This window comes from Lactuca serriola, chromosome 2, assembly GCF_051521515.1.
Source record: "Lactuca serriola cultivar US96UC23 chromosome 2, Lser_US96UC23_V15, whole genome shotgun sequence".
Lineage (NCBI taxonomy): Eukaryota > Viridiplantae > Streptophyta > Magnoliopsida > Asterales > Asteraceae > Lactuca > Lactuca serriola.
This window is the reverse complement of record NC_136409.1, coordinates 227,053,917-227,078,058: the sequence shown is the minus strand read 5'-3', so window position 1 is coordinate 227,078,058 and position 24,142 is coordinate 227,053,917. Positions and strand designations below refer to the sequence as shown.

The 24,142-nt window shown below is 32.8% G+C and overlaps 1 protein-coding gene across 1 annotated transcript; it reads right to left on the bottom strand.

Annotated features, from left to right (window-relative positions):
- Positions 1-6,945: 6,945 nt before the first annotated feature.
- On the bottom strand, positions 6,946-17,434 carry LOC145090138 (E3 ubiquitin protein ligase RIN2-like). Its single transcript, XM_079028473.1, has 8 exons — positions 17,201-17,434; positions 17,039-17,101; positions 16,546-16,673; positions 16,355-16,454; positions 8,136-8,238; positions 7,869-8,032; positions 7,657-7,713; positions 6,946-7,119 (listed from the first exon to the last, which is right to left on the bottom strand). The coding sequence occupies exons 1-8, from the start codon at positions 17,432-17,434 to the stop codon at positions 6,946-6,948; spliced, it is 1,023 nt and encodes a 340-aa protein (XP_078884599.1).
- Between the last annotated feature and the right edge of the window lie 6,708 nt (positions 17,435-24,142).

The following is a 24,142-nucleotide window of genomic DNA, read 5'->3' as shown; positions in this document are numbered from 1 at the left end:
GTTGCCAAAACACCTCACGAAATGTGGACAGGGAAAGCTCCCTCGTTGGCACATATCAAGGTTTGGGGTTGCGAGGCTTTCGTAAGACGAGATACTCACGACAAGCTCGAACCTCGAAGTGAGCGATGTATTTTCATCGGCTACCCGCAGACATCCTTTGGATATCTCTTCTATAGACCGAAGGACAATGTTGTCTTCGTTGCAAGGAGAGGAGTTTTACGAGAGCGAGAACTCATAAGCCAAGGAGACAGTGGGAGGCAAATCGAACTTGAAGAGATTCAAGAGTCGATGGATGAAGGAACCTCTACCGCTGGCATTCAACCCGGGGAGGAAACTCCGATTGAATCTATTGACGAATCCTTACCTCTTAGACGTTCCGATAGAGTTAGAGTTCATCCCCAGTTTTATGGCTTTCATATTACTACCGAAGGGGACACGTATATTAGTGATGGTACACTAGTAAATCTTGATGAACCTAATAGCTATAAGGAAGCCATGGCAGGCCCGGAGTCTGTAAAGTGGAAAGAGGCAATAGATAGCGAGATCCAATCCATGTATGATAACCAAGTTTGGAATTTGGTTGATTACGTGCCCGGACGTAAGACCGTTGGGTGCAAATGGATCTTCAAGAAGAAGACCGACGTGGATGGGAACGTACACACATATAAAGCGCGATTGGTCGCGAAGGGCTTTACTCAAACTCCCGGAGTTGACTATGATGAGACCTTCTCACCAGTTGCGAAGATTAAATCTATTAGAGTGATGCTAGCAATTGCCGCATTTCATGATTATGAGATTTGGCAAATGGATGTCAAGACCGCTTTCCTTAACGAAAAGTTGGCTGAGGATGTTTACATGGCTCAGCCAGAGGGGTTTGTGGATCCGAAGCATCCGGATAGAGTGTGTAAGCTTGAGAAGTCCATTTATGGACTTAAGCAAGCATCTCGCAGATGGAATCTTTGTTTCGATGAGAAAGTCAAAGAGTTTGGATTTGTACGAAGCGAAGACGAATCTTGTGTATATGTCAAAGCCAGTGGGAGTATAGTAAGCTTTCTCGTTCTATATGTCGATGACATATTACTCATAGGAAACGACATCCCGACTCTGCAGGAGGTAAAGTCCTGGCTCGGGAAGTGCTGCGCTATGAAGGACCTCGGAGAGGCTTCTTACATTTTGGGAATAAGGATAGTAAGAGAAAGAAGTAAGAGACTAATTGGACTTAGTCAGAATACTTACTTAGAGAAGGTACTAAAACGTTTTAGTATGGAAAACTCAAAGAAGGGAGAACTACCGATACAAAGTAATGCCAAATTGAGTAAGACTCAAAGTCCGAGTACCGAAGCTGAGATAGCAGAAATGAGCCGAGTACCATACGCTTCCGCAGTTGGCTCAATCATGTACGCTATGACTTGTACTCGACCTGATGTAGCCTTCGCTTTGAGCATGGTTAGCAGATATCAAGGGAATCCTGGCAAAGCACATTGGATTGCGGTGAAGAATATCCTTAAGTACCTTCGGAAGACGAAGGAATGGTTCTTAGTCCTCGGAGGAAGTGATGACTTGAAGGTGCGAGGGTATAGTGACGCCAGTTTTCAAACCGACAGGGACAACTACCGTTCGCAGTCGGGCTGGGTCTTTACCCTAAATGGAGGAGCAGTAACATGGAAAAGTTCCAAGCAGGAAACCGTAGCTGATTCAACGTGCGAATCAGAGTACATTGCAGCGAGCGAAGCGTCGAAGGAGGCAATATGGCTAAAGAACTTCATCGGTGATCTTGGAGTCGTACCTTCCATAAAGGAGCCCATGGAGATTTTCTGTGATAATGAAGGAGCGGTTGCCTTAACCAAGGAACCGAGGGATCATGGTAGATCAAGACATATCGACAGAAAGTATCACTTTATTAGACATCGTGTAGAAGAAGGACAACTCGTAGTAAAGAGGATATCATCAGAAGATAACCCAGCAGATCCGCTTACGAAGGGACTGAGTAGGGTTAAGCACTTGCAGCATGCTAGGAGTATTGGGCTGAAGGATGATATTAGCATAGATTAGATAGTATTAGAAACGTGTAATAGATAAATGTAATTGACATTTGATGATTAAATAAAGGAGTTTTATTTATGAGTAATGTTACTATCTTATGTTAATTGTTTAGCTATTGTTTCACTTTGCATGTTTTGACTTCCAAAATAATTGAGGTTATTAGGAATAATCGAATTATTCAAATGGTCCACAATTGTTCATATGTTGGAAGTAGATATGAAAGAAGATTGTCATGAATTGGTGTGTAGAATGTCTAAATGGTGTTAGACATAGCAAAGGATTGCTGCAACGTTCATGAGTGCTTATGAACTAGTTTTGAGCATTGGAATAAACCCGCGCTTGCTGGAATGACCTTATGGAATACGATATAAAAGGTGATCGCAAGACGATAATATCATATAGTCTTAAAACCTAGATATATGGTTTATTATTTGTTAATTAATTGTACATTGATAATACGAAAACGCATCAGTAACTTGATGTTATAAAACGTATTGTTGTGTATAGTTGGTAAATGAATAAGTAAATGCATATAAGTCGAAGTTTATCTGTAACTTTTATCTAAGAAGGTAAAAGCGATATCTCGGCCGCTCAATGATTTGATTTGACTTATGTGCCGGGCCCGGTCAGAACTGAATTGATGTGTTCGATTAAGTTCTATGTCAAATAAATCAGAGATCGAGAAACCTAAATGCTTGACTAACCATTCCATAGGATTGTCAGCATGATATCTAACAGAGGACTGTACGTTCCCTTATCTAAAGGACAAGATTGATTAGATCAGAGTTGACAGCGTCTTTGAGAGCTACGATTGCAAACCGAATTGTACTTGTATAGTTACTAGACTTATCCAAGTGGGAGACTGTTGGAATAGTGTCTAAGGCTGTAACTATATTGGGCAAGTACTTGACCCGGTTGTGCATGGTCCTTTTGGGTTGCCTTCACCATAGCAACTTGATAGGATGATTTATTAAGAGAGAGTAAATATTATTAATATATTATAAGAATAATATAATGAATAATATATTTGTTATTTGATTAATATAAGTCATAGAATTAATTAGAATTAATTTGGTGACTTAAAGAGATTAATTAAATAAAGGGGTATAAACTGTCAATTGTTTGATAGTTAAGCTTTAGACTGTAAATCCATTGGGATATGCTTTGGACGAATTCTAAGAGTATTAGGATAGCCAAAATCATCCAAAGGCTTATCTATGGAATGGATTTGGATAGCCTTAAGAGAAGATTATCCAATTAGGGTTTAGGTTGTAACCCTTAAGGAGTCTACAAGTATAAATAGACCCTATGGCTGATGGAATTCGACACTTGACCAAAAGTAAGGAACCTCTGGTCGAATTTCCTCCCCTCTCCTCTTTCCCAAATCATCCTCCTTGCTTTGGTGTTTGTAAGCCATTAGAGGAGTGACATTTGTGACTCTAGAAGCTCCAAGACCTCAAGATCAACAAGGAACTCAAAGGTATGATTCTAGATCTGTTTCAATGTTGTTATTTAACCTAATTAGTAATTAGAAGTCTTGGATTCAAAGCATGTTTATTAGAAAGCCTAGATCCAAGCATTAGGGTTTTGCATGCGCACATAGGAAAGTTCTTATGGCTAAAACCCAACAAATAGAACCCGAATTTCACAGTAAATAGAACCTGTGGTGGTGGAAATCAAAAAAATGGTGCAGTAGTGGCAATAGTCTCCGGTGCTGATTGCCGGGAAACTAAATCAAAAACTGAAATTGACAATTTCTTGAAATTAATCACTAAAATAAGCTAAAAATCGATGTTAGAAGAGAAAGGGGAAATGGAACTAAGCTGGAAATACTTACCGTCGCCGGAGATTCGTCTTTAGTCGTTGGAGATTCATTCTCAGTCGCCATGAAATGGAACTAAGCTGGAAATACTTTGCCCGCCGGTATCTACTTCACTTTGGTCGTAAATCCTTAAATCCGACGGTGATGGTGGCCTGAATCCTTGCAAATCGAAGAAAAAGAAGATGGAAAGAAAAAAACGCAAGAGCAGTTGGAGCGAAACAAAAGCAGAAAAAGAAAAGACGTTGATTATTTTGGTTAACTGCGTTGACCTTTATCAGCGACGCAAGGGGCTTTGGCGGCGACATTTATCAATAGTGTCGATAGCTTCGGAGAGAATTATTGCCACGTCATTTATTCGACATTTAGCGGTGACAAGGTTATGTCTTTAGCGGCGACTTGTGTCGCCTGTATTGGTTTTGTGGGTTCCATGAGTACCGCAGCCATTGGAGTAGAAACACGATCGAACGGTTGTAGTTTAACAGAACGTGAAAATACCGATCCGTGTCATGACCCTTAAGCGGCGACATCAATAGCGACATCATGTACCTTTAGCAGAGACAAATTGATATGTCGTCGTTAAAGGGTCATGTCGTTGTTATTGGTGTCGCAATTACCGTATTTCTTGTAGTTTGAACTTTACAATTACAATATTGTTTTTGCTTTAGCTGGTCTTTAACTATAACAACTATAACAAGTAAAAACTTGGATGTAAGCATACTAATTTCAGATCTCAATTTGACCTTTTGGAAATTTCGACCTTTTTGGTTGCTTTTTTGTGATACTTCAAACTGATATTATATAAAGGGATTTATGCATGCTGTTGGCTATTATTTTAGATCAAATTAGGTGTTGTGTTCTTGGCTAAAACTAGTTTTATAACATAAAAACTATAGAGTTTGAAACAGAATTGGTTTTTGGTCACACAATCTGCTTTTTTTCAAACAGTAGGGAATGCGTTTTATAATACTAGTTTAAACTTAACTTTTAATTAAGGTTACGAAGGAGGCAGAAGATATATAGATCTATGCAAAGGGAGATGGATTGTTTGTTTTTTTTTTCTTTTGGGTGCTGAATTTACTTGTGGGCATAAAAAAGTGAATGGACATCTTTGTTTTTAGCTTTACTTGCGAAAGGATGGGTAAAGTTGCATCGGCTTATTTACTTTTTTTTTTTATCTGAACAAAAAATCGTCGATCGTATTTTCATAAAAAAACTACTTTTTGCAAAATTAAACATATTTGAACAAGAGATGTCAGATATGTTTTCACGTTTATATTTTTATAATCTTTTATGAAAGTAATTTTTTTCCTTTGTTTCAGAAAGGGTGAACAATATGTTAAATACGAGACCAAGACTAATCTACTTATTTTCTTTAATAGTTTATCACAAAATTGCCTAAAAAATCTGTTCTTCCTTATAATAGTCATCAATTTTGCAATGGGCCACTACAAAATGTATGGTCTCCACCAAAAAAAATACTTACTACAAAATTGTGCTTTGAAATGCGAAATCGTTCAAATCATTTTGGAAATCATTATAACATATAGTGTTTACAAGTACAGATCAGATTCATATATACGGAGGGAGAAGATTGGGCCTAACATAAGATACGGTCCAAGCCCACGCAGTATCCAGATTATTTTTAGAAGGCTTTGAGTCTTTCTGGAAATCTTCCAGTAAAGCGAAATCGTTCAAATCATTTTGCATGTCTTTGCATTTTCTAAATGCGCGTCGATAAACTAAGTCCAAAAAAATGTCTTCCTTGGGTGTATATCGACACTCAAGTCTATAAGCAATTTGAAATAATATGCTTTTTCCAAATTCCAACGTAAAATAGATATACCTTTCTCATCATATATATGTTGGTGGTCTGTTACAAGATTCACAAACAATGTCTATAGGGCCATAGGCACTTAGAGAAAAGTAACTCAGGTGTCAACGTACTAATCTCATTGATTTGTTGAAGCAATAGGGTATTCGATCGGTTTATAACACTAGTTTTAGACATATAGGGTGCGTTTAGTTGCGGAAAAATGAGCCGTTTTCCGGAAAAATTTTCCAAGAAAAATGAGAATTTTGAAAACACGTTTAGTTCGTCTATTTTTCTAAATTTTTCATGGAAAATGAAAATTTTCCGTTTTCTAAAATTACAAATAGGTTGGAAATTTTTGGAAAACTGATAATCATTGTTTTCTATATTTTTCTAATTAAAAATTTTTCTAAAATATAAACAGACACCCACTCCCACCCCATTCACCTCTACCTACCCCCACCTTAACACCCTTCATCCACACACACATACATACCCACCCCCACACACACCCACCCGCGCGCACACACACATACACCAACCCACAAACACACACACATACATACCCACCCACACACTCACCCACTCGCACACACCAACCCACAAACACACACACACATACATACCCACCCACACACATACCCACCCGCGCGTACACACACACACACACACTAACCCACAAACACACACACATACATACCCACCCACCCACACACCCACCCGCGCACACACACACCAACCCACAAACACACACACACGTACATACCCACCCACACACTCACCCACCCGCACACACCAACCCACAAACACACACACACACATACATACCCACCCACACACACACACACATCCACCCGCACACACACACCAACCCACAAACACACACACATACCCACCCACCTACACACATACCCGCACACACACACATACATACCCACCCACCCACACACACACACCCGCACACACATACCAACCCACCTACACACACACACACACACCCTCCCGTACACACACACACCAACCCACAAACACACACACATACATACCCACCAACGCAGCCACACACACACACAAACACACTCACACACATACCCGCCCACACCCCTACAAACACACACCCACACACACACAAACCCACACCTACCCCCACCCCCACCCTCACAGACACACACCCATACACACACAGACCCACACATACCCCCACAAACACACACATACACATACAAAAACACACACTCGCACCCCCAACCACCCAACACCACCACCACAATCACCGACCTACCACCACCACTACTAACCCGTCACTAGCACCACCACCACCGCTGCCGCCGCCATCACCACCACTACTGACACAATTGCCGCCGCCACCACCATCGCCTGTCATCACCACCACCGTCGTCGACCCGCTACCATCACCGCCCCCACCCACACCCACATCCACACCCTACCACCGCTACCGTTTTCTAAAAATAAAAACCGATGGAAAAATACACATCTAAACATGTTTTCTAATTTTCTAAAACTGAAAATGAAAAACGAATAAGTTTAACTAAACGCGTTTTCTAAATTTTTCAATGAAAAATAAAAACGAAAAATGAAAATCGAAAAGGGAAAACAAAAAACGGAAAATGAAAATTGTTTTTCCGTAACTAAACGCAACCATAACTTTTACAGGAATGAATGAGGCAGAAGGTATCATGAGGTCGTTTTTGTGGCCTGGGTAAAGGGAGATGGTTGTTTGTTAGCTAGTGTTGCTTAATTTGCATATGCGGAAGTCATAGAATCTAGTTCTTTAAAAAAGTGAAGGGAGTGCAACCATTTGCTTGTGGGCATAGATTCTTGAAGTTTTAAGGTTCAAACATACCCTAGCTACCAAATATAATATATTACAAGGTTCCTACATATCATTCTATTTCGAAAATCTAATCCAATCATGCATATATAATCACTTCATGTTGCATCAAAGGTTCCCTCAGCGCACCATTCTTAACGAGATAATAAACTCCCGCATACGCATCACAGCTGCACTTAACACGCCCTGCATATATATGACATACATTCCTTAATTTAAGCAAAAGCATGCAGCTTGCTGTATTTTTTACTTTTGGATCAGGGGCTGCTGAAAAAGGAGAGGATAGTCACACAAGATAAATCGCTGGACAGTAGAATTAGAACATATAAAAAAAAACTTACTTGTATAGGTAGGGTAAGCATTGCATCAACAAGAGGAAATGTCATGTCATCAAGAACTAGAAACCATATATGCATATAATGACCAAGAGACATGAACAAACTCATAATGTCTAGGAAAAATCCCACATCCCGTAATATAATACGCTTTTGTTCCCATAGTAAACCTACACATATATATACGAGTCATATATGCATGTCTAGAACAAACAAGCCAAACAACATGCTAGGCCAAAGGTAGAATATTAAAAATCATAGATAGAGTCTTGCCTGCTGCCATATCCAAAACCTTTAATAATTTGGAATTTGTGGTGTTGCGTGGTGGGTAATGAAGCCATATATCAATCAGTTGAAATCCATGAAACAAAATGGCCTAAAAGCAATATAATGTATGTAGATTAAAAAAAAACAGCCATGTTAAGAATTGAAAGCCAAATAAGATATAAAAGAAAACAAAATGCCATAACTTAATTAATGCGGATGGAATTAAAATACACAGGTTGGTGTATGTACAATGTACATACTTGTAGTGTTTCCAAAACAATACTTAACGGCTCAAAGAATAACAACCAAAACAGAGGCGATGGGACTATTGTTGTGTAGCTCATTGAATACATCTTGCAAATATGTAAAGAATAAATCTAGGAGATAGGTAAGCATGAAAAGTGATAATTGACATGGATGCATGATGGATATATCTTCTAAGTAATTAATATGCAAGTAAACAAAAATTATTATGATATCTATAAATTAATTCATAAAATAGAAGAATTTGAAAGAAAATACATACGTACCAAAGTGAAAGGAGATTGACATTCATCAAGAAAATAAAATATACTAAAAGAAAAACAGATATAAAGGAGTAAGTTCAGTCAATTTCAGAACGCAATTCATTCAGACATTCAAGATGTCTCCTTGTTAGCGCGTTCACCGTCTGTACAAATAGAAAGTCAAAATAATATCCATTAGTTTACCATTTGTCATCACACCCTGACCCGACCCGGCCCCACAAGTGTGTGTGTGTGTATATATATATATATATATATATATATATATATATATATATATATATATATATATATATATATATGGTTAAGTTCATATGAGATCATTATATTTTGTGAGACAATGGGAAACAATCTTAGCCATTCATTTTAGTGATAAAAAAATATTTTTAAAATCCAAAATAAATGAAAATTTTCGATTTTTTCTTTTTTAATATTTTTTTGTCATTTAGATTATCCAAAAATAAATAAATAAATACTATTTTTTTCGAAATAAACATGAAATATATTCTAATAGAATATTATACTGTAAATATTCAAATCAGATTTTTAGAATATTCTATTAGAATATTATACTATAATTGTTCAAATAATTCTAATGGATATTAAAATATTCTAATAAATCTAACAATTTAGTAGAATATTAAAATATTTTATCATATCCAACAATTTTAGTAGAATATTAGACTATTCTTACAATTTAAAAATTCGATTTAAATATTTATAGTGTAATATTCAATTATAATATTTCATGTATATTTAAAAAAAAACGGTAATTTTTTTGGTTAAATTAAATAACGAAAATAATATTTAAAAAAAAAATGGATTTTGCATTTTACATTTTTTTTTTTAATTTTTTGATTTCCAAGATGAGTAACTAAGATCGCATCCTCATGTCTCGTAAAATTAACATGGTCTTAAAATAATATTTAATTTTTTATTTTGTATTTTATATTGTGTGATTGTATGCATAAATGTGGGTCAATCAAAATTAAATAAATAATTAAATAAATGAATATGCGTAATTTAGTAATTTGTTTAGTAACTTCCAAAAATAATCCCTATAATCATGGTATTGACTTATAACCTAAATAAATAAGCGTGTCTTCCTAAATCTCCGACCCGATAAAGCCCTAGCATCCTAGAGGGTATCGAGGCTTTCAGATCGTGTTCGGAAACTCCTCACTGATCATCCAAAAATAATCGATGGGGGAAAACCTCTTCATCTTCATCTGATCAATGATAACGCAACCCGAACGAAATAGAAGAAGGATTTGGTAAAGGGTGGCTTGGATTTGTAACCGGTCACTAGTAAGAGGGGTGATTGGCTGTGGTGTTGATGGGGTAAACGAAGAGGCATCGTAGCAACGACGGACGCCGGTGGAGGGGGTCAGCCATTGGTCTCCAGTTAGGTGTCGCGAGCAGCAGCAGTGAAGAAGAAGGGGGTGTTCGGTGGGTTTGCTTCGACGGTGGTTGAATGCTACGTGAACAAGGTTTGATCAGTGGGAAGAAAAGGTTTCTGATGGGGCCAAAGAGAAGGAAAAGGGAAAAGGGCCTTGGTCTTGGTGGTGATCGACGAGCAGGGGTGTGGGGATGGACGCTCAGCGACGACAGTAGGCGGCTCTGCCACTTCTTCCTATTTTTTTTCTGGTGAGGTGTGAACGAAAGACAAGGAGGTTGATGAGTACATGTTTATTCCTTATTTTTCTTATTTTGACCGATTTACTGTAAACCAATGAAGTTTAATCTTCAAATGAGTTTTTTTTTTTTTTTTTTTAATTTGATTTGATTTCAATATATAGAATGGATGTTTCGGTTGATTGTTTGACATAAATCAAAGAAATTTTGGATGTGTTTAGGTTTATTGTCTAATTCTTTCAAGGTGTAATATTTTTGGTAAATTGGGAATTTGTTATGATTGTCTAATTTTTAAAGGAAATTGAAAGTCGTTTTGATGCACACCAAGTGCTCGCTAAAATGCTTTAACTGAATGATATTTCTTCGTTTATAGTATTCTATCAGAAAAGAATATTTTTTATGATAATCATGAACATATTCTATTAGAATGTCCGAATTTGTATAATTATTGGTAAATGAATTCCAATTCTATCAGAATGGAATCACGAATTCCACTTATGTTGGAATGGAATATGGATATTTTTTCTCACTAATTTATTCATTGGATTTGTTTCCACAGAAATTGATGTTTGAAGAACGGACCATGAAATTTGAATGACGCCTCTTAGCAACATTATTCTTTTAGAATGTATTTGTGTCTTTGTTAGATTTGATGTTTTTTTTTTTTCAGATTCGAAAGTTTTTTTACTTTTAATTTTTAACAATAAATGTAATTCTTAGCAATTGTTACATGTATTCTATAAAAATTAATGTAATTTTTGGTTTAATTCTTCAGTTGATGGTTCGAGAATTTTGTTATTCTACAAGAAATTTTTAAAGTCATGATCAAGAAATATGTTCAAGAATATTTTTATTATTTTATGGTTCAATAATATTTTTATTTTTGAACAAACTCAAACATATTCTGTCAGAATGTTCGAATTAAAAACCTTATAATTCGAAAAATCAGATTTTTAAAATTAATAGAATCTATAATCCGTTAAAATATGCAAATTTCGTTTATTAAATCTATATTAATTGACTAAAATATTCTGCTAGTTAAATTAGATAATATTTTTCAATTATATTTAATTCAATAATATGTATTAATCATTTTTTTTAAATAAGTAAAATGATTGGCCCATATTTATGCATCTCCAACCCACCCCCGAACTCCATTTTCCCCATTTCCACCTCCATTTTTGGAGATATGAATAGTATTCCCCCATATATGGGGGAATACTATTCATATCTCCAAAAATGGATGTGAAGTTTCGGTTGCCAATTTTAGTCTCTATCATTTTTATTTTATACATTTCTAATTTATTTTATCTACTAATTATAATTTAAATGCAATATTTAATATTTAAAATATTATGTTATATACTAATTTATATTAATTAATCATAAATATAAAGTTTAATTAATAGAGGGTGTATTTGACAATATATATAAGTTATAAAAATGGAATATTCTAGGAATATACTTTTTGGGATAAAAAATGGAGTAAAAATGAAATAGGTTGGAAATTAAACACTATTTACTACATTTTTTTACTCCATGTATAGAAAAAATAAAGATTGGTTGGAGATCGTCTAAATAAGCATACCTTGCTCGTAGATAGTGTGACCAACCATATTGACCAGAATTCTGCATGATTTAGTGTTAGTTGGACTACAAACGGAAGAAATACTCCCTGCATATATACGCAAGTAATTAATTAAGGACAAAACCAACTTTATATATATATATATATATATATATATATATATATATATATATATATATATATATATATATATATATGGAAAAGTTCAATAGAAAACCATAATTATGAAATCTTCAAGGAACCAAATCTTTTTTTCAATTTCTAGAGCTTATTCTTTATCGAAAAAAAAATCTAAAAATATCTAAATTCATATATTAACATTGTGAATGTGAAAAATATTTTTCGGATTCACCGTGTGAATCCGGATTCACGTTATGAATTTTCGAAGATTCACATTGTGAATTTGACGTAAAAATATCGAATTTTATATCATTGTAAAAAGAATAAAAAGTTATGAATTTCTGTATTTTTACTTTTTTTTTTTTATAAAAAATAAGTTCTAAAAGTTGAAAAAAAAAGATTGTTCCTTGGTTAATTATGGTTCTCTATTGAACCTCACCCTATATATATATATATATATATATATATATATATATATATATATATATATATATATATATATATATATATATATATATATATATATATATATATATCACAAAACTTTTATTTGAATTTTTTTATCAAAAAATCGCAGCATTTTTTACAATTTCGCTGAAAAAAAAATGAAATTTTTTTTGTAAAAAAAAATTTTCAATAATTTTTTTCAGTGATTTTGACCTAAAAGTTATGATTTTTTGATAAAAAAAACTCAAAATTTTTTTTGTGATCTCTAAGTATTTGTTTTATGCATTTTAATGATTTTTAGAATTTTTTTAAGGTTTTTTGTTTTCCATAGAACCTAAACCTATATATATATATATATATATATATATATATATATATATATATATATATATATATATATATATATATATATATAAAAGCTAGCTAAAGATTCCGAACTCAGAAGACACAAGTGGCAGTAAGTCAGTGAGTAGCTGACTACCTTGTAGATTACATACTTAACTAGTTGCGCCCCCAATTCCTGAGCTTCAATATGATCAGTTAGCTGAATCCACATCATAATTAAGTTGAATAAAATTCCATCGACCAATAATGCAAATGGGGATATTAAGCTGATAAGATACAATATCATCTCCATTGCCTGCGCTCACTATGGTCTGTGTGGCAGATCTCAATAAAATCGACCTGCTGCCTGTATGATCAAAATACCACAATATTATTTACTAATTAGTAACTGATATGCATCATCATTTAATTAACTGACATTATCTTCTAATGATCTTTATCACATGATGATTAGAAAACAAATATAATATGGTGTTAGATCTCAACTGTTCAACTTGTATATGTAATGTTTATGTTTATATTATCTTTTGGTGCACCAATCTACATAATTCATCGAATTTTTGTCACTTCATCCTCTCTTGATTCGTATTCTTTTATGGAAACTTCTCAATCTCCAATTAATTCATATTTTTGTCCATCCTCCTCTCTTGATTCATATTTTTTTATGGAAACTTCTCAATCTCCAATTCTTCTTAAAAAATTATCAAAAATCATATTAAAATCAAACATATTAAAGTTAAACAAGATCCAAATCAGACCTCCAAAAATCCATCATAAAATTTAAAACAAAAAAAAATGTGTCATACAGTATCATTTAATTTTATATTTTTCTAATTTTTTTGGGTAGGAGACATACATGTTTAAAAGGTGATAGATATCAAAGGCATGTAATTGTAGAGCTTGGGTGTAACATCGACATGGTCGCGATTTTTTTTATGGTTTGATGTGGGAAGTTATTGGTCATTTTTCGTAGATTTAATGGAGGTTTTTTAAGCACAGCCATGCAGTCCAACTGTGGACCAAAGATGCGAAGAAATTACACTTTGGGGACCAATTGTCTGAAAAAGAAAAAATCTGGTTGGAAGTCATAATTTTACATGCCAAGGGGGAAAAGCTGTAAATATTAAACTAAAAACACTGAAACGAAGAACTTCAAAGTTCATAAAACCCTTTCTCTTCTAAAAATACTGCAGAGTAGAGAAGAGGAAACATGTATATTTATGAGCTAATTGCAAAATGTCGATGAAATCAGGTGAAGAAAAATTACCGAAGCTTTCTTCATCCAAGACGAAGATATCAAGTCTCCGGCAGAAATTATCCAATCTTGGCTTGGCTCACACACACGAAAACAAAGAGAGAATATTGGGGGGGAAACAAAGAGGAAAACGGTATAAAAGAAAAAGTAAAAGCTGAATAATTTGCCATTTCTTCTTCATGTTCGTGCTGTGTCTGCTTTTTGTCCTTACCAGCTTCTTTTGGAATAATTTCGTCTTCATTGACACTTCTTCAGGGTTTATGGTTCAACCAGTTATAGTTCTGCTCAATTATTATATGTATTGTCATTGTTATTTGATTTATCTTATTTTTAACACCTTCTAAACCGAAGTATATAAGTCAATGACAATGAGAGCAGAGAAGAGAGGTGCAATATATGTATAATTTGTTGTATGTTGTCGTGCAGTCATTTGGAATTCAAATCGAATTTCAGGGTTATTATATAGTAGAATCTTGTATAATTCTAGTACTACACAAATTAAACACAAAACTACAATTAGCAAAAAAAGACTAGCCACGACTCCACATTGTTGTATAAATATTTGTGTCAACTTTTAACGATAACTCATTGTTTCGTTAAAGACTTAAAGCTTAAGGACCACTAAATAAAGCCTTGAGCCCAAATGTAATACAGATTAAGCGCAATCAGTAAAGGCCAACGTAAGGACTGTTTAATCTTTACCTCTGGTTAGTGGTTAGTGTTCACAAATATCGTTTTAGATAAAAAAAAAATACGGTTATTAAAAAGTCGGTTTTAATCCTGATCATAAATTAAGGGGTTCTTTAGTCTTTACTTCCGGTGCACAAAACTTGGTTTTAACAGAAACATGTTTTTTTAACGCTTTAGATTGATCGAATTTTGGGTTTCGGTTTTGATTGGATTTTTTCATAGTTAGATTCTAGTTTCAGATTCGGCTTATCCGTTTTTTTTAAATATCAGATAAACCTATAAAAATATAATTTTTAAGTTTTTTTGAAAGTTCAAATTCACTCCCACCAAATGATACGTTATTATATGTTTGGATTTAAAATATTAATATAATCGGATAGAAATTGGTTTCTAATCCGATAAAAATTTGTTTTCTCCCAACCTATTAAAATTTGGTATAAAAAATTATTTGTTTCGAACCTGTTAAAATTCAGTATCCTAGCTTTTTGAAATCCAATTACACACTGCCAGATCGAATATAACATATCTGGTTTTAAAAACAATTATATAAAAAACTGATTTGGTTTGTTTTCGAATTTTTAAACAATCTGTCAGGTTTGTGCATCTCTACGTGTAAAGAGGTGAACAACGAAACAAATTATTTTAAACAATCTTTTTTTTTATGTATGAAGGTTTTAAACAAATTATTTAGTTTTTTAGTAAATGGTGTACAATATCATTATTGTTGTAATTAAAAAGACATCATCAATGCACACTTCTATGTCAAGTGGCTCCCGAACTAGTTTTTTAAAATTTGTAAAAACTAGTTAGGCTATTTAAGTTTGGATAATGTAGTATAGAAAATAAACGAGCATATTGATTCTTTGAGAATACTCAAGATAATTTCTTTCAAGCCATGATTACAAACCAAATGTCCACACCAGTGATTTAGTCGCTTATGGCGACTAAATTCTAGGATCTACAATGTGATAAAATACTGTAAATAAACTTACAAACATAACTATATAGATGATGGTTGCCATGGTGATTAAGGCCCAACAATAAGGCAATGAACAAGAACTGCGTAAGACATACATTCTTGTAAGCAAATGTAGTTTGATATTTTTTTTCCTTTGGGGAAGGGGTGGAAGAGGAGAATAAATACACAAAAAAAAGCACTTGAAAGTAGAATTAATTAGAACATATCAAAGAACTTACATAGGAGAAGCATAAGGAATGGCATCCCATTAAGCCGCCATATTTGCACATAATGCTCAAAAGCCATTGATAACGTCATAATATCTAGGAAAAAGCATACATGCTGAAATATAACACGCTTCAATTGTGAACCTGCACGTAAAAGTCATGTCTAGAATACGCAAATGAAGGAAATAAAAATAATAGAATAACAAAAAACAGAGTCTTGCTTGCTGCTGCTGACGTATCCATAAACGTTAATAGTTTGGAATTTGTTGTGTTGCCTCGTGAGTGATGAGCCCATATATCAACCAATTGAAATCCATGAACCAAAATGCCCTAAATTAAACCAATATGACCAAGTTGACCAAAAAACTTATTATAAGCCACGTTTTGAAAAGTTACAGATCACAGGAAACAAAATTATATGTCAATGTGTGTGTACCTGTAGTGTTTCGAAAGCAATACTAAGAGGCTCAAAGAATAATACTAACAAAAACATAGATGATGGTATTGTTTGGTAGATATCTAGACACATCATTATCCTGCAATAAAAAGATAATTACATAAATCCTCTATAATATGCAAAGCGACTATGTAAACTGAAACGCGTTAAGAATTATAAAAAATGAATACCAAAATGCATCGAGAATGAAAACCACCAATAAAACATAATATATGCCCAAGTGATTCCAAAGACTTGCATAATTAGGAGAAGATGTATTCAACTGTTCGAGTCGCTCCCTAGCTAGAGCTTCAAACATCTGTAAAATGGGAAGTAAAACCCATAAAATTTTCTTTTTATATGCATTTTACACTGTTTAGAATATATATATATATATATATATATATATATATATATATATATATATATATATATATATATATATATATATATATATATATATATATATATATATATATATATATATATATATATATATATATATACCTTCAAAGTGCATATTATGGTCAACCATGTTAACTACAATCCTGCATGAGGCAGTGTTAGTGGGACAACAGCCGCAAGAAATGTTCCCTACAAAATAAAATACACAGTCACCATATCATTGTAAGCCGGCTAAAAGTACGTATACATCATCCATATAGACATACTACTCGTGCCTACCTTGAAGAGAACATACTTAAATAGTCGCTTCACCAATTTCCAAGATTCAACAAAATATATCGTCTGCATGAAAAAAATATATCAAGATACAATATCTAACGAATAAAACATTAGTGTGAGACAAGAATATAGTAGTGATTAAGATATAGAAAACATGAATACCTTAAGAGATATAAAGATGAGTGTATAAACGTTGAGGATAAAGTTGAGCACTAAAGCAGTAGTGATATATGGATTTTCCACTGCACATTTGGCAACACAAAAGTGCACATAATGTTCACCCATGATCAAACCGTCTGAATTTAGTTTCACATTAGAAAGTTCTGTCCAAAATTGGAGGCCTAGAAAGCTCAACACCGTACAGACTGCTGATATAAAAAGACGCATCATCTTCATTGTTCACGACCTGTAACAAAATATTAAAAAATTATTAACTGATATGGATATTGTCGAGATAATTTTAACAAATACTATCAACTTTTAACCGATTAAAATTTCACTTAGGAAGGATATTATATATTTGATAACTAGTTGTGTTAAATAGAAACGATTACATCGAAAGTTTACTTAAATTTGAAATCTAAAATAAGTGAAAATTATGAGAAAAAAAACATACGAAAAAGAAATAAATTAAAATTATGTGCTTAGTTATCAGACTCGTATATTAAACGGGTTAGTTATAATAATATGTTAAATATAAAGGTTTAAACTGTAAATTTATTTGAAATTGAAATATCAAATTTCAAATTAATAATAATTATGGTTTGTTTAATTTATAGAAACTAAATTAATGATATTGAAAATATAAAATAAAATAAATGACACTAGGAAAATAAATATATATCTCAAAATTATAACAAAATGACAAGGGGTCAATTAAATGAGAGAATGACATTTAATAAAATTATTCTTATTTATCAGAAAAGAATTTTAACATATTTTTGTGATTTCATATACTCTAGCCTTCTTTAATGAAAACCCTATAAAAATTCCTCAATAATTGCTTAGTCTTCAACTTCAAAATCAAATCAAAACCAAAACTCTTTAAAAATAACTTTTAATGCTTGTTAGATTGTTGTTGACGATATTTAATTTTATCTTTTTGGGAAAATGACTTAAAATACGATGGAAGTTTCAAATTCAATTTTATCTTTTTGGGAAAATGACTTAAGAGACAATCGAAGTTTCAAATTCGTTCAAAAAAAAGTCATTCAAATATTATATGTTCAAAAAACACTATCAAACTAAGACATATGTTCAAAAAACACCAACGAATTACATGTTTTGTTCAAAAAACACCATCTCTATGGTTTGAGGTAATTTACATATTTAGGGGGTGTTTGGGATAACTTTTCAGACCAAAAAGTCATTTTTAGAAAATAACTTTTTGATTCATATCTTTTTTCCAAAAGATGGTTTTAAAATGTGTTTGTTTAAACTTTTGAGGGGGGAAAAGGGAAAAAAAAGGCAAAAGTTACCAAAAGTCACACATACGTAACTTCTTACAAGCCTCCTTTTTCTTCTTCTCAAAAAGCTATTTTAAAAGATTTTTTTCAATTACCAAACAACTTTTTAAACTTTTGACTGTTTGGAAAAGCCAAAAGTTTCAAAAGTCATTTTAAAAGCAAAACCAAACACCCTCTTAGTCTCTAACTTTTTTTTCTTAACTCGGACAGTCCCTTTAGTTTAAATTTGCTTCGACTTTGGACCATGATCGAGTTAAAAGACTAATATACCCTTATTACTTTCATTTAACATTATTTTTATTATTTATTAATTATTTATACAATTTATGTTATTATTTATTATAAATATATCAATTGTATAAATAATTAACAAGTAATAAAAACGAATGTTAAATGAAACTAATAAGGGTATATTAGTCTTTTAACTCGATCATGGTCCGAAGGAAAAATAAATATAAACGTTAGGGACTGTCCGAGTTAAGAAAAAAAAAAGTTAGGGGCTAAACATGTAAGTTACCCAAAACCATAAAGATGGTGTTTTTTGAACAGAATATGTACTTTGTTGGTGTTTTTTGAACATGTCTTAATTTGATGGTGTTTTTTGAACATGTAATACTTGAATGGTGTTTTTGAACAAATTTGAAACTTCAATGTTCTTCTAAGTCATTATCCCTATCTTTTTTCCAATTTTTAGGATCTGACATCGCAATTCTTTGAGGGTTTGATGAGGCAAGTTAAGTCACTTTTCGTAGATTTAACGTAGGTTATTTTAACATCGTTCAAACTAGGGACCAAAAGCGAAATGAAGTTACTCTTTGGAAACCATTTATGCAGTAAAACAAACCTCTGGGGGAGAAATCATAACTTTTTGTACCAAGGAGAAATTAAAACCTTAAAACTAAAACCCTTCTTATTACAAATACTGCTAGTAGAGAAGAGGAAACTGGTAATTGATGATCCTTGCATTAAGATACATACTGATACTACGATATGAAATCACGTAAAGAAAATTTAGCGAAGCAAACCTGTGTTGATTAAAGACGAAGATGTGAAGTCTTGGGCAGAAATTCTCCCAACTTGGTCTTGTTCTTGTTCTTGTTCTTGGTTTGGTGACAGAGAAAGGCAAATTTTGCGGGAAAGTAAAGAGGAGAAGGGTAAAAAACAAAAGCAAAAGCTGAATAATTTGCCATTTCTTCTTCATATTCTTCTTATTTACCTTTTGTCCTTACCAACTTTTTTTGGCATAATTTCCCCTTTCTGTTAATTGCTTCAGGGATGGGAGTGGGGGTATGTGTCAACCAGTTATAGTTTCTACTCATTTATTATATCTATTGTTATTGTTATTTGATTTATATCTTATTTCTAATGCCTTAAAAAAACTAAAGAATACAAGTCAGTAAAAAGACATTGTTGGTGATTTTATATCATCAAATATTATTTAAGTGTAATAGGATTAAATTTATTGACCAAAAGTAATCTTGTTGAATATTGAACAAGTTAGGATGGTGTAGGAGTGCACACTTGTTCAAAATTTTCAAGATTCAAAGTACATTGTTATTTAGGGGCGAAGCTCCTAAACGAACGGGGGTCCGGGGGCAGCGCCCTTGGGAGCGGGGTCCCAGGGGCGTCAGCCCCTGGCGGGGTCCAAGGGGCGGAGCCCCTGGCTGGAAGTTTTATAACAGTTTATAACTGTCTATTGACAGTTTTCAGACAGGAATATATATCCGTTTTTTGGTCATTTTTCTGGTACATCTTGAAGAACATTATCAAATACATTCTCAGATTTCATTCTCTGAATTTCATCCAATTGAGTGTTCGATCTGTACCATCGAAATACTTCAATTTGATAGTGAATCACGACTTTCAGAGATTCCAAACAATCTTTTCATCCCCTATTTTCTAACAGACATGTCAATGAGAAGAAAGAAGAGAGGTTAAGAATTTTCATTGTTTCATAGACAAATAATTTGAGGATTGTAGTATCGTGAGTTTGTTTTGTTATTTTAAAGTTTAAATTGTTCTTATAAGCATGCTGTTGGTTATTGATTTTAGATCAAATCAGGTGTTCTGTTTTTGGCTTAAACTGGTTTTATAACATAAAAACTACATATTTAAGATCAAAGTTATTCCTTTGGAATGTTTTGCTGTGTAAGTTCATAATGGTCACAAATATAAACATATTATAGAGAATGTTGTGACATTACTCTAGACCAATATTCTTATATAGAAGCTGAAATATAAACATATTTCTCTAAAAAAAATTTGTTGATTTTAGATTAGACTTGACCTTCATAGGACCTTATGAAGATAGTTGCGTGAGTGTTATGCAAAAGAAAGAAACTTTGAATAAAGAATAAAAAGAAACCACTTACGTATAAACAACGTGAAAAAAAATATGCTACAAAAACCTTTCAACATTATTTTGAACAGCAAGAAGTATTATTAAAAAAACAAACCTAGCAAGAAGTGAGAGTTACAACTTACACAGTCATTCCGACATCCAAGTATCCCAATTTAAGTTGAACCGCATTGGTGACCCTGATCAGTTTTTAAAATATTTTTCTTAACGAGGAGTTTTCACATTTATTGGATGTTTATTTGATATGTTGGGTTTATTTTATCGGTTAATATACTTAAGTTTTAAGGGTTATTTTTCATTACATTGCAAGATATCAATCGCCCTATGGTTGATAAATGATAACCGATGATCTGGGCTAGCAAACAAGAAAAAATAAGTGCTACAAAAGCCTTTCAGCACTATTTTGGTACAAAGTAGGAATGCAGTTTATAGGATTATTGAGAGAGAGGATATGGTTTTAGAGAGTGTTATTGTGCATTTGTGCTATTGGTTACTGTTATTTGTTAAACTTGTTTAGATGATGGAATAATTGTGTTAGGAATCACACTAGATAACGCCTTGATCCCAAAATGTAATATCGATTAAGCCCAATCAATGAAGGCCCATAAAAAGGCTATTTAAGTTCAACCGAGGTCCACAAAACTGGTTTTAATGATAACCAGTTTTTTTTTTTTTTTTAGTAGGATCACAGATGGCATTGGATTTTGGGTATCGGATTGCAGTTAAAATCTAATCGGTTTTTATCGGAATTTTTTTATAAGACAATAACTTGTTTTGGAATCGGTTTACCGGGTATTTTTTTAAAAAAAATATATACATCATTATATTTTTGTATTTAAATTGTAAATACAATTTGATTTTTAAACGGACAGAAATATGTTTTATTTTTAACGGGTTAAAAATTTGGCAATCCAATTTTTGAAATCCGGTTACAAATTGTTGGATTAGATAAAACCAATCTTAAAACATATCTGCTTTAAAAAAAACAGTTAAATAGAAATACGCTTTATTATTTTAAAAAAAATTGATCTAGTGGGGTAGAGGTGCACAATAAACTTATTTGATATTGATTTTGAAACAGTTCGAAAATGGGTTGGTTGAGAAGCACTAAAACTTGATGGTTTTGATCCAATTCAATCGGATTAAGAGGGTTCCATTGTACATGACAAATGAAACCGTTGCAAACCAATCCGGTGAAAAACTAGGAAATTTGGTTTAGAACCGGCTCACACTTCTTGGGGAAAACTGTTTATACCGCTAGTTTTAGGCGTAATATTTTTAAGGCGATGAAGGAGGCCTAAAACATAAGACAAAACGTTAAATTGGAAAATGAAATTACAAGGGAAACTGAAGTTCTATGTAGCATAATTTCTTTAAAATAATTTCTCTACTATGTTGTGACTTTGCTCTAGGATAAAACAAATGAAAAAGAAACAAACTTCGTCTAGACATTCACGAATATAAATGAAAGTATCTTTTATGCTACTAAATCGAGAGAACTCGACTCCCATATCGTTGCTATGTGGTTTTCAGTCTTTTCAATCTTCATTATCAACACTACATAACAACATATTTAGCGATTCACGTCCATATATATTCAAAGTTCCCACCATACATCTATTTGTTGGTTCCTTTCAAGATTCACGGACAATGATTAGCTAATTAGAGAAAGTAACTCACGACTTATCCTAACTTTGTTGAAGTAGTGGTAGGGAATACGGTTTACAACACTAGTTTTAGACATAATATTTTATAAGATCATGAAGGAGGCAAAAGGTATCTTTAACTAGGTCATTTATCTTTATCTTTTTTTTTTTTTTTTGTGGATACAGGGAGATGGATTGTTTGTTAGTGTTGCATAATTTGCACATGCTGGATCAAGTTCTATATAAATATGAAGGAACACCAACCATTTGATCGTGGGAATAAAATCTTGAAATTCTGGAAATTGTGGTGTTCAAGCATGGCATAGAAATATAATAGATCAAAAGGGGTCCTACATTAGATTCTATTTATAGGAATCTAATCCAATCATATGAATATTACAAATCCATCTCTGTGGATAGATAAAATTGCATGTTGCTACTTGAATACTGGGTGATTGTTTACTTCATTCTGATTTTTCAAATTTGTGAATATTTTTTTTAATTGCCTCCATAGTAATCAACCATCACTTGATGATTTTTTTTAACTATTAGCAAATGGTGGATATATAATATATGGAAAAATAAATATCATCCTCCTATCCACCTTCTTCCTACTCATATAAAATAATGACATGTGGACAGGGACGGTCCTAGCTAAGTGCCCGGTGTGGCACCGGCAACACCTAGCTTCCGCACACGTAGTAGAAAAAATTTTGTTTTTTTTAATTGTTACCTATTGTGCAACTACATAAAAAAATCGTGCAACTACTAAAAAAATTTGTACAACTACGTAAAAAAAATTTGTCACTCTTTCGGGAATTACTAAACGAAAAAAATAATAATGAGCCTAATGTTTTAATCAATTATTATCTAATAGCCCAATTGCCCAAAACCCAAAATAAAACATTAATTAGATAAATTAGCAATTGGGCTAATTGCTTGTCAGAAAATAGCTCAATCCTAATTAATTGAGTAATGTATTATCGGTACAAGGAAAAAAAATAAACGATCAGTCGACTTCTGATTTCTGAACTTCGATCCGTCATCCTTGGCTCCTGTCAACAGTCGTGACCTCCTGTTCGCACAATCCTTCATCGATTTCATTGTTGGATAATTGGATTAATCAACATTCAAGTATGCCAATCGGGTGAAGCAAGTAACAAAATCGACTTCCTTCAATTTCTACTTTTTTGGTTAACAATGAAGCAAATAAGTTTTACCAATTCCTTTAGGTATTTGAAATTGATATGTTTATTTGAAGTCATTGATTGACTTGAAATTGATTTGTTTAATTGAAGTTATATTGCTTAGGGTTATATTGCTATGTTTTTTATTGAATTTATTGTTTTTTTTATTGAATTTATTGTTTGATTAGGTGAAATTGTTATGTTTTATTTGAAACCAGGTGGGGACCCCCACGTTGCGGTGGTCGGATGCGACAATTTTTTCTGTTGTTTGTTTATACTTTGAACACTGTTATGTGGAAGTTTTTTAACATAATAGGCAGTGTTTATGATGATAAATAGAACTAATCTGTAAATATTCTTTCATGAACTATTTGTTTATATTTTGAACACTGTTGTGGGGTAGCTTTATTTCGATTTTAAAACATGTTATTGATTAAGTATACGAT

Coding starts and splice junctions, on each gene's coding strand:
- LOC145090138 (XM_079028473.1), bottom strand. CDS start 17,434: ATGAAGATGATGCGTCTTTTTATATCAGCAGTCTGTACGGTGTTGAGC. Junction 16,674..17,038: donor TTAAGTATGTTCTCTTCAAG/GTAGGCACGAGT, acceptor CCCATTTTACAG/ATGTTTGAAGCTCTAGCTAG. Junction 8,239..16,354: donor TTGCTTTCGAAACACTACAG/GTACACACACAT, acceptor TATTGCTTTTAG/GCCATTTTGTTTCATGGATT.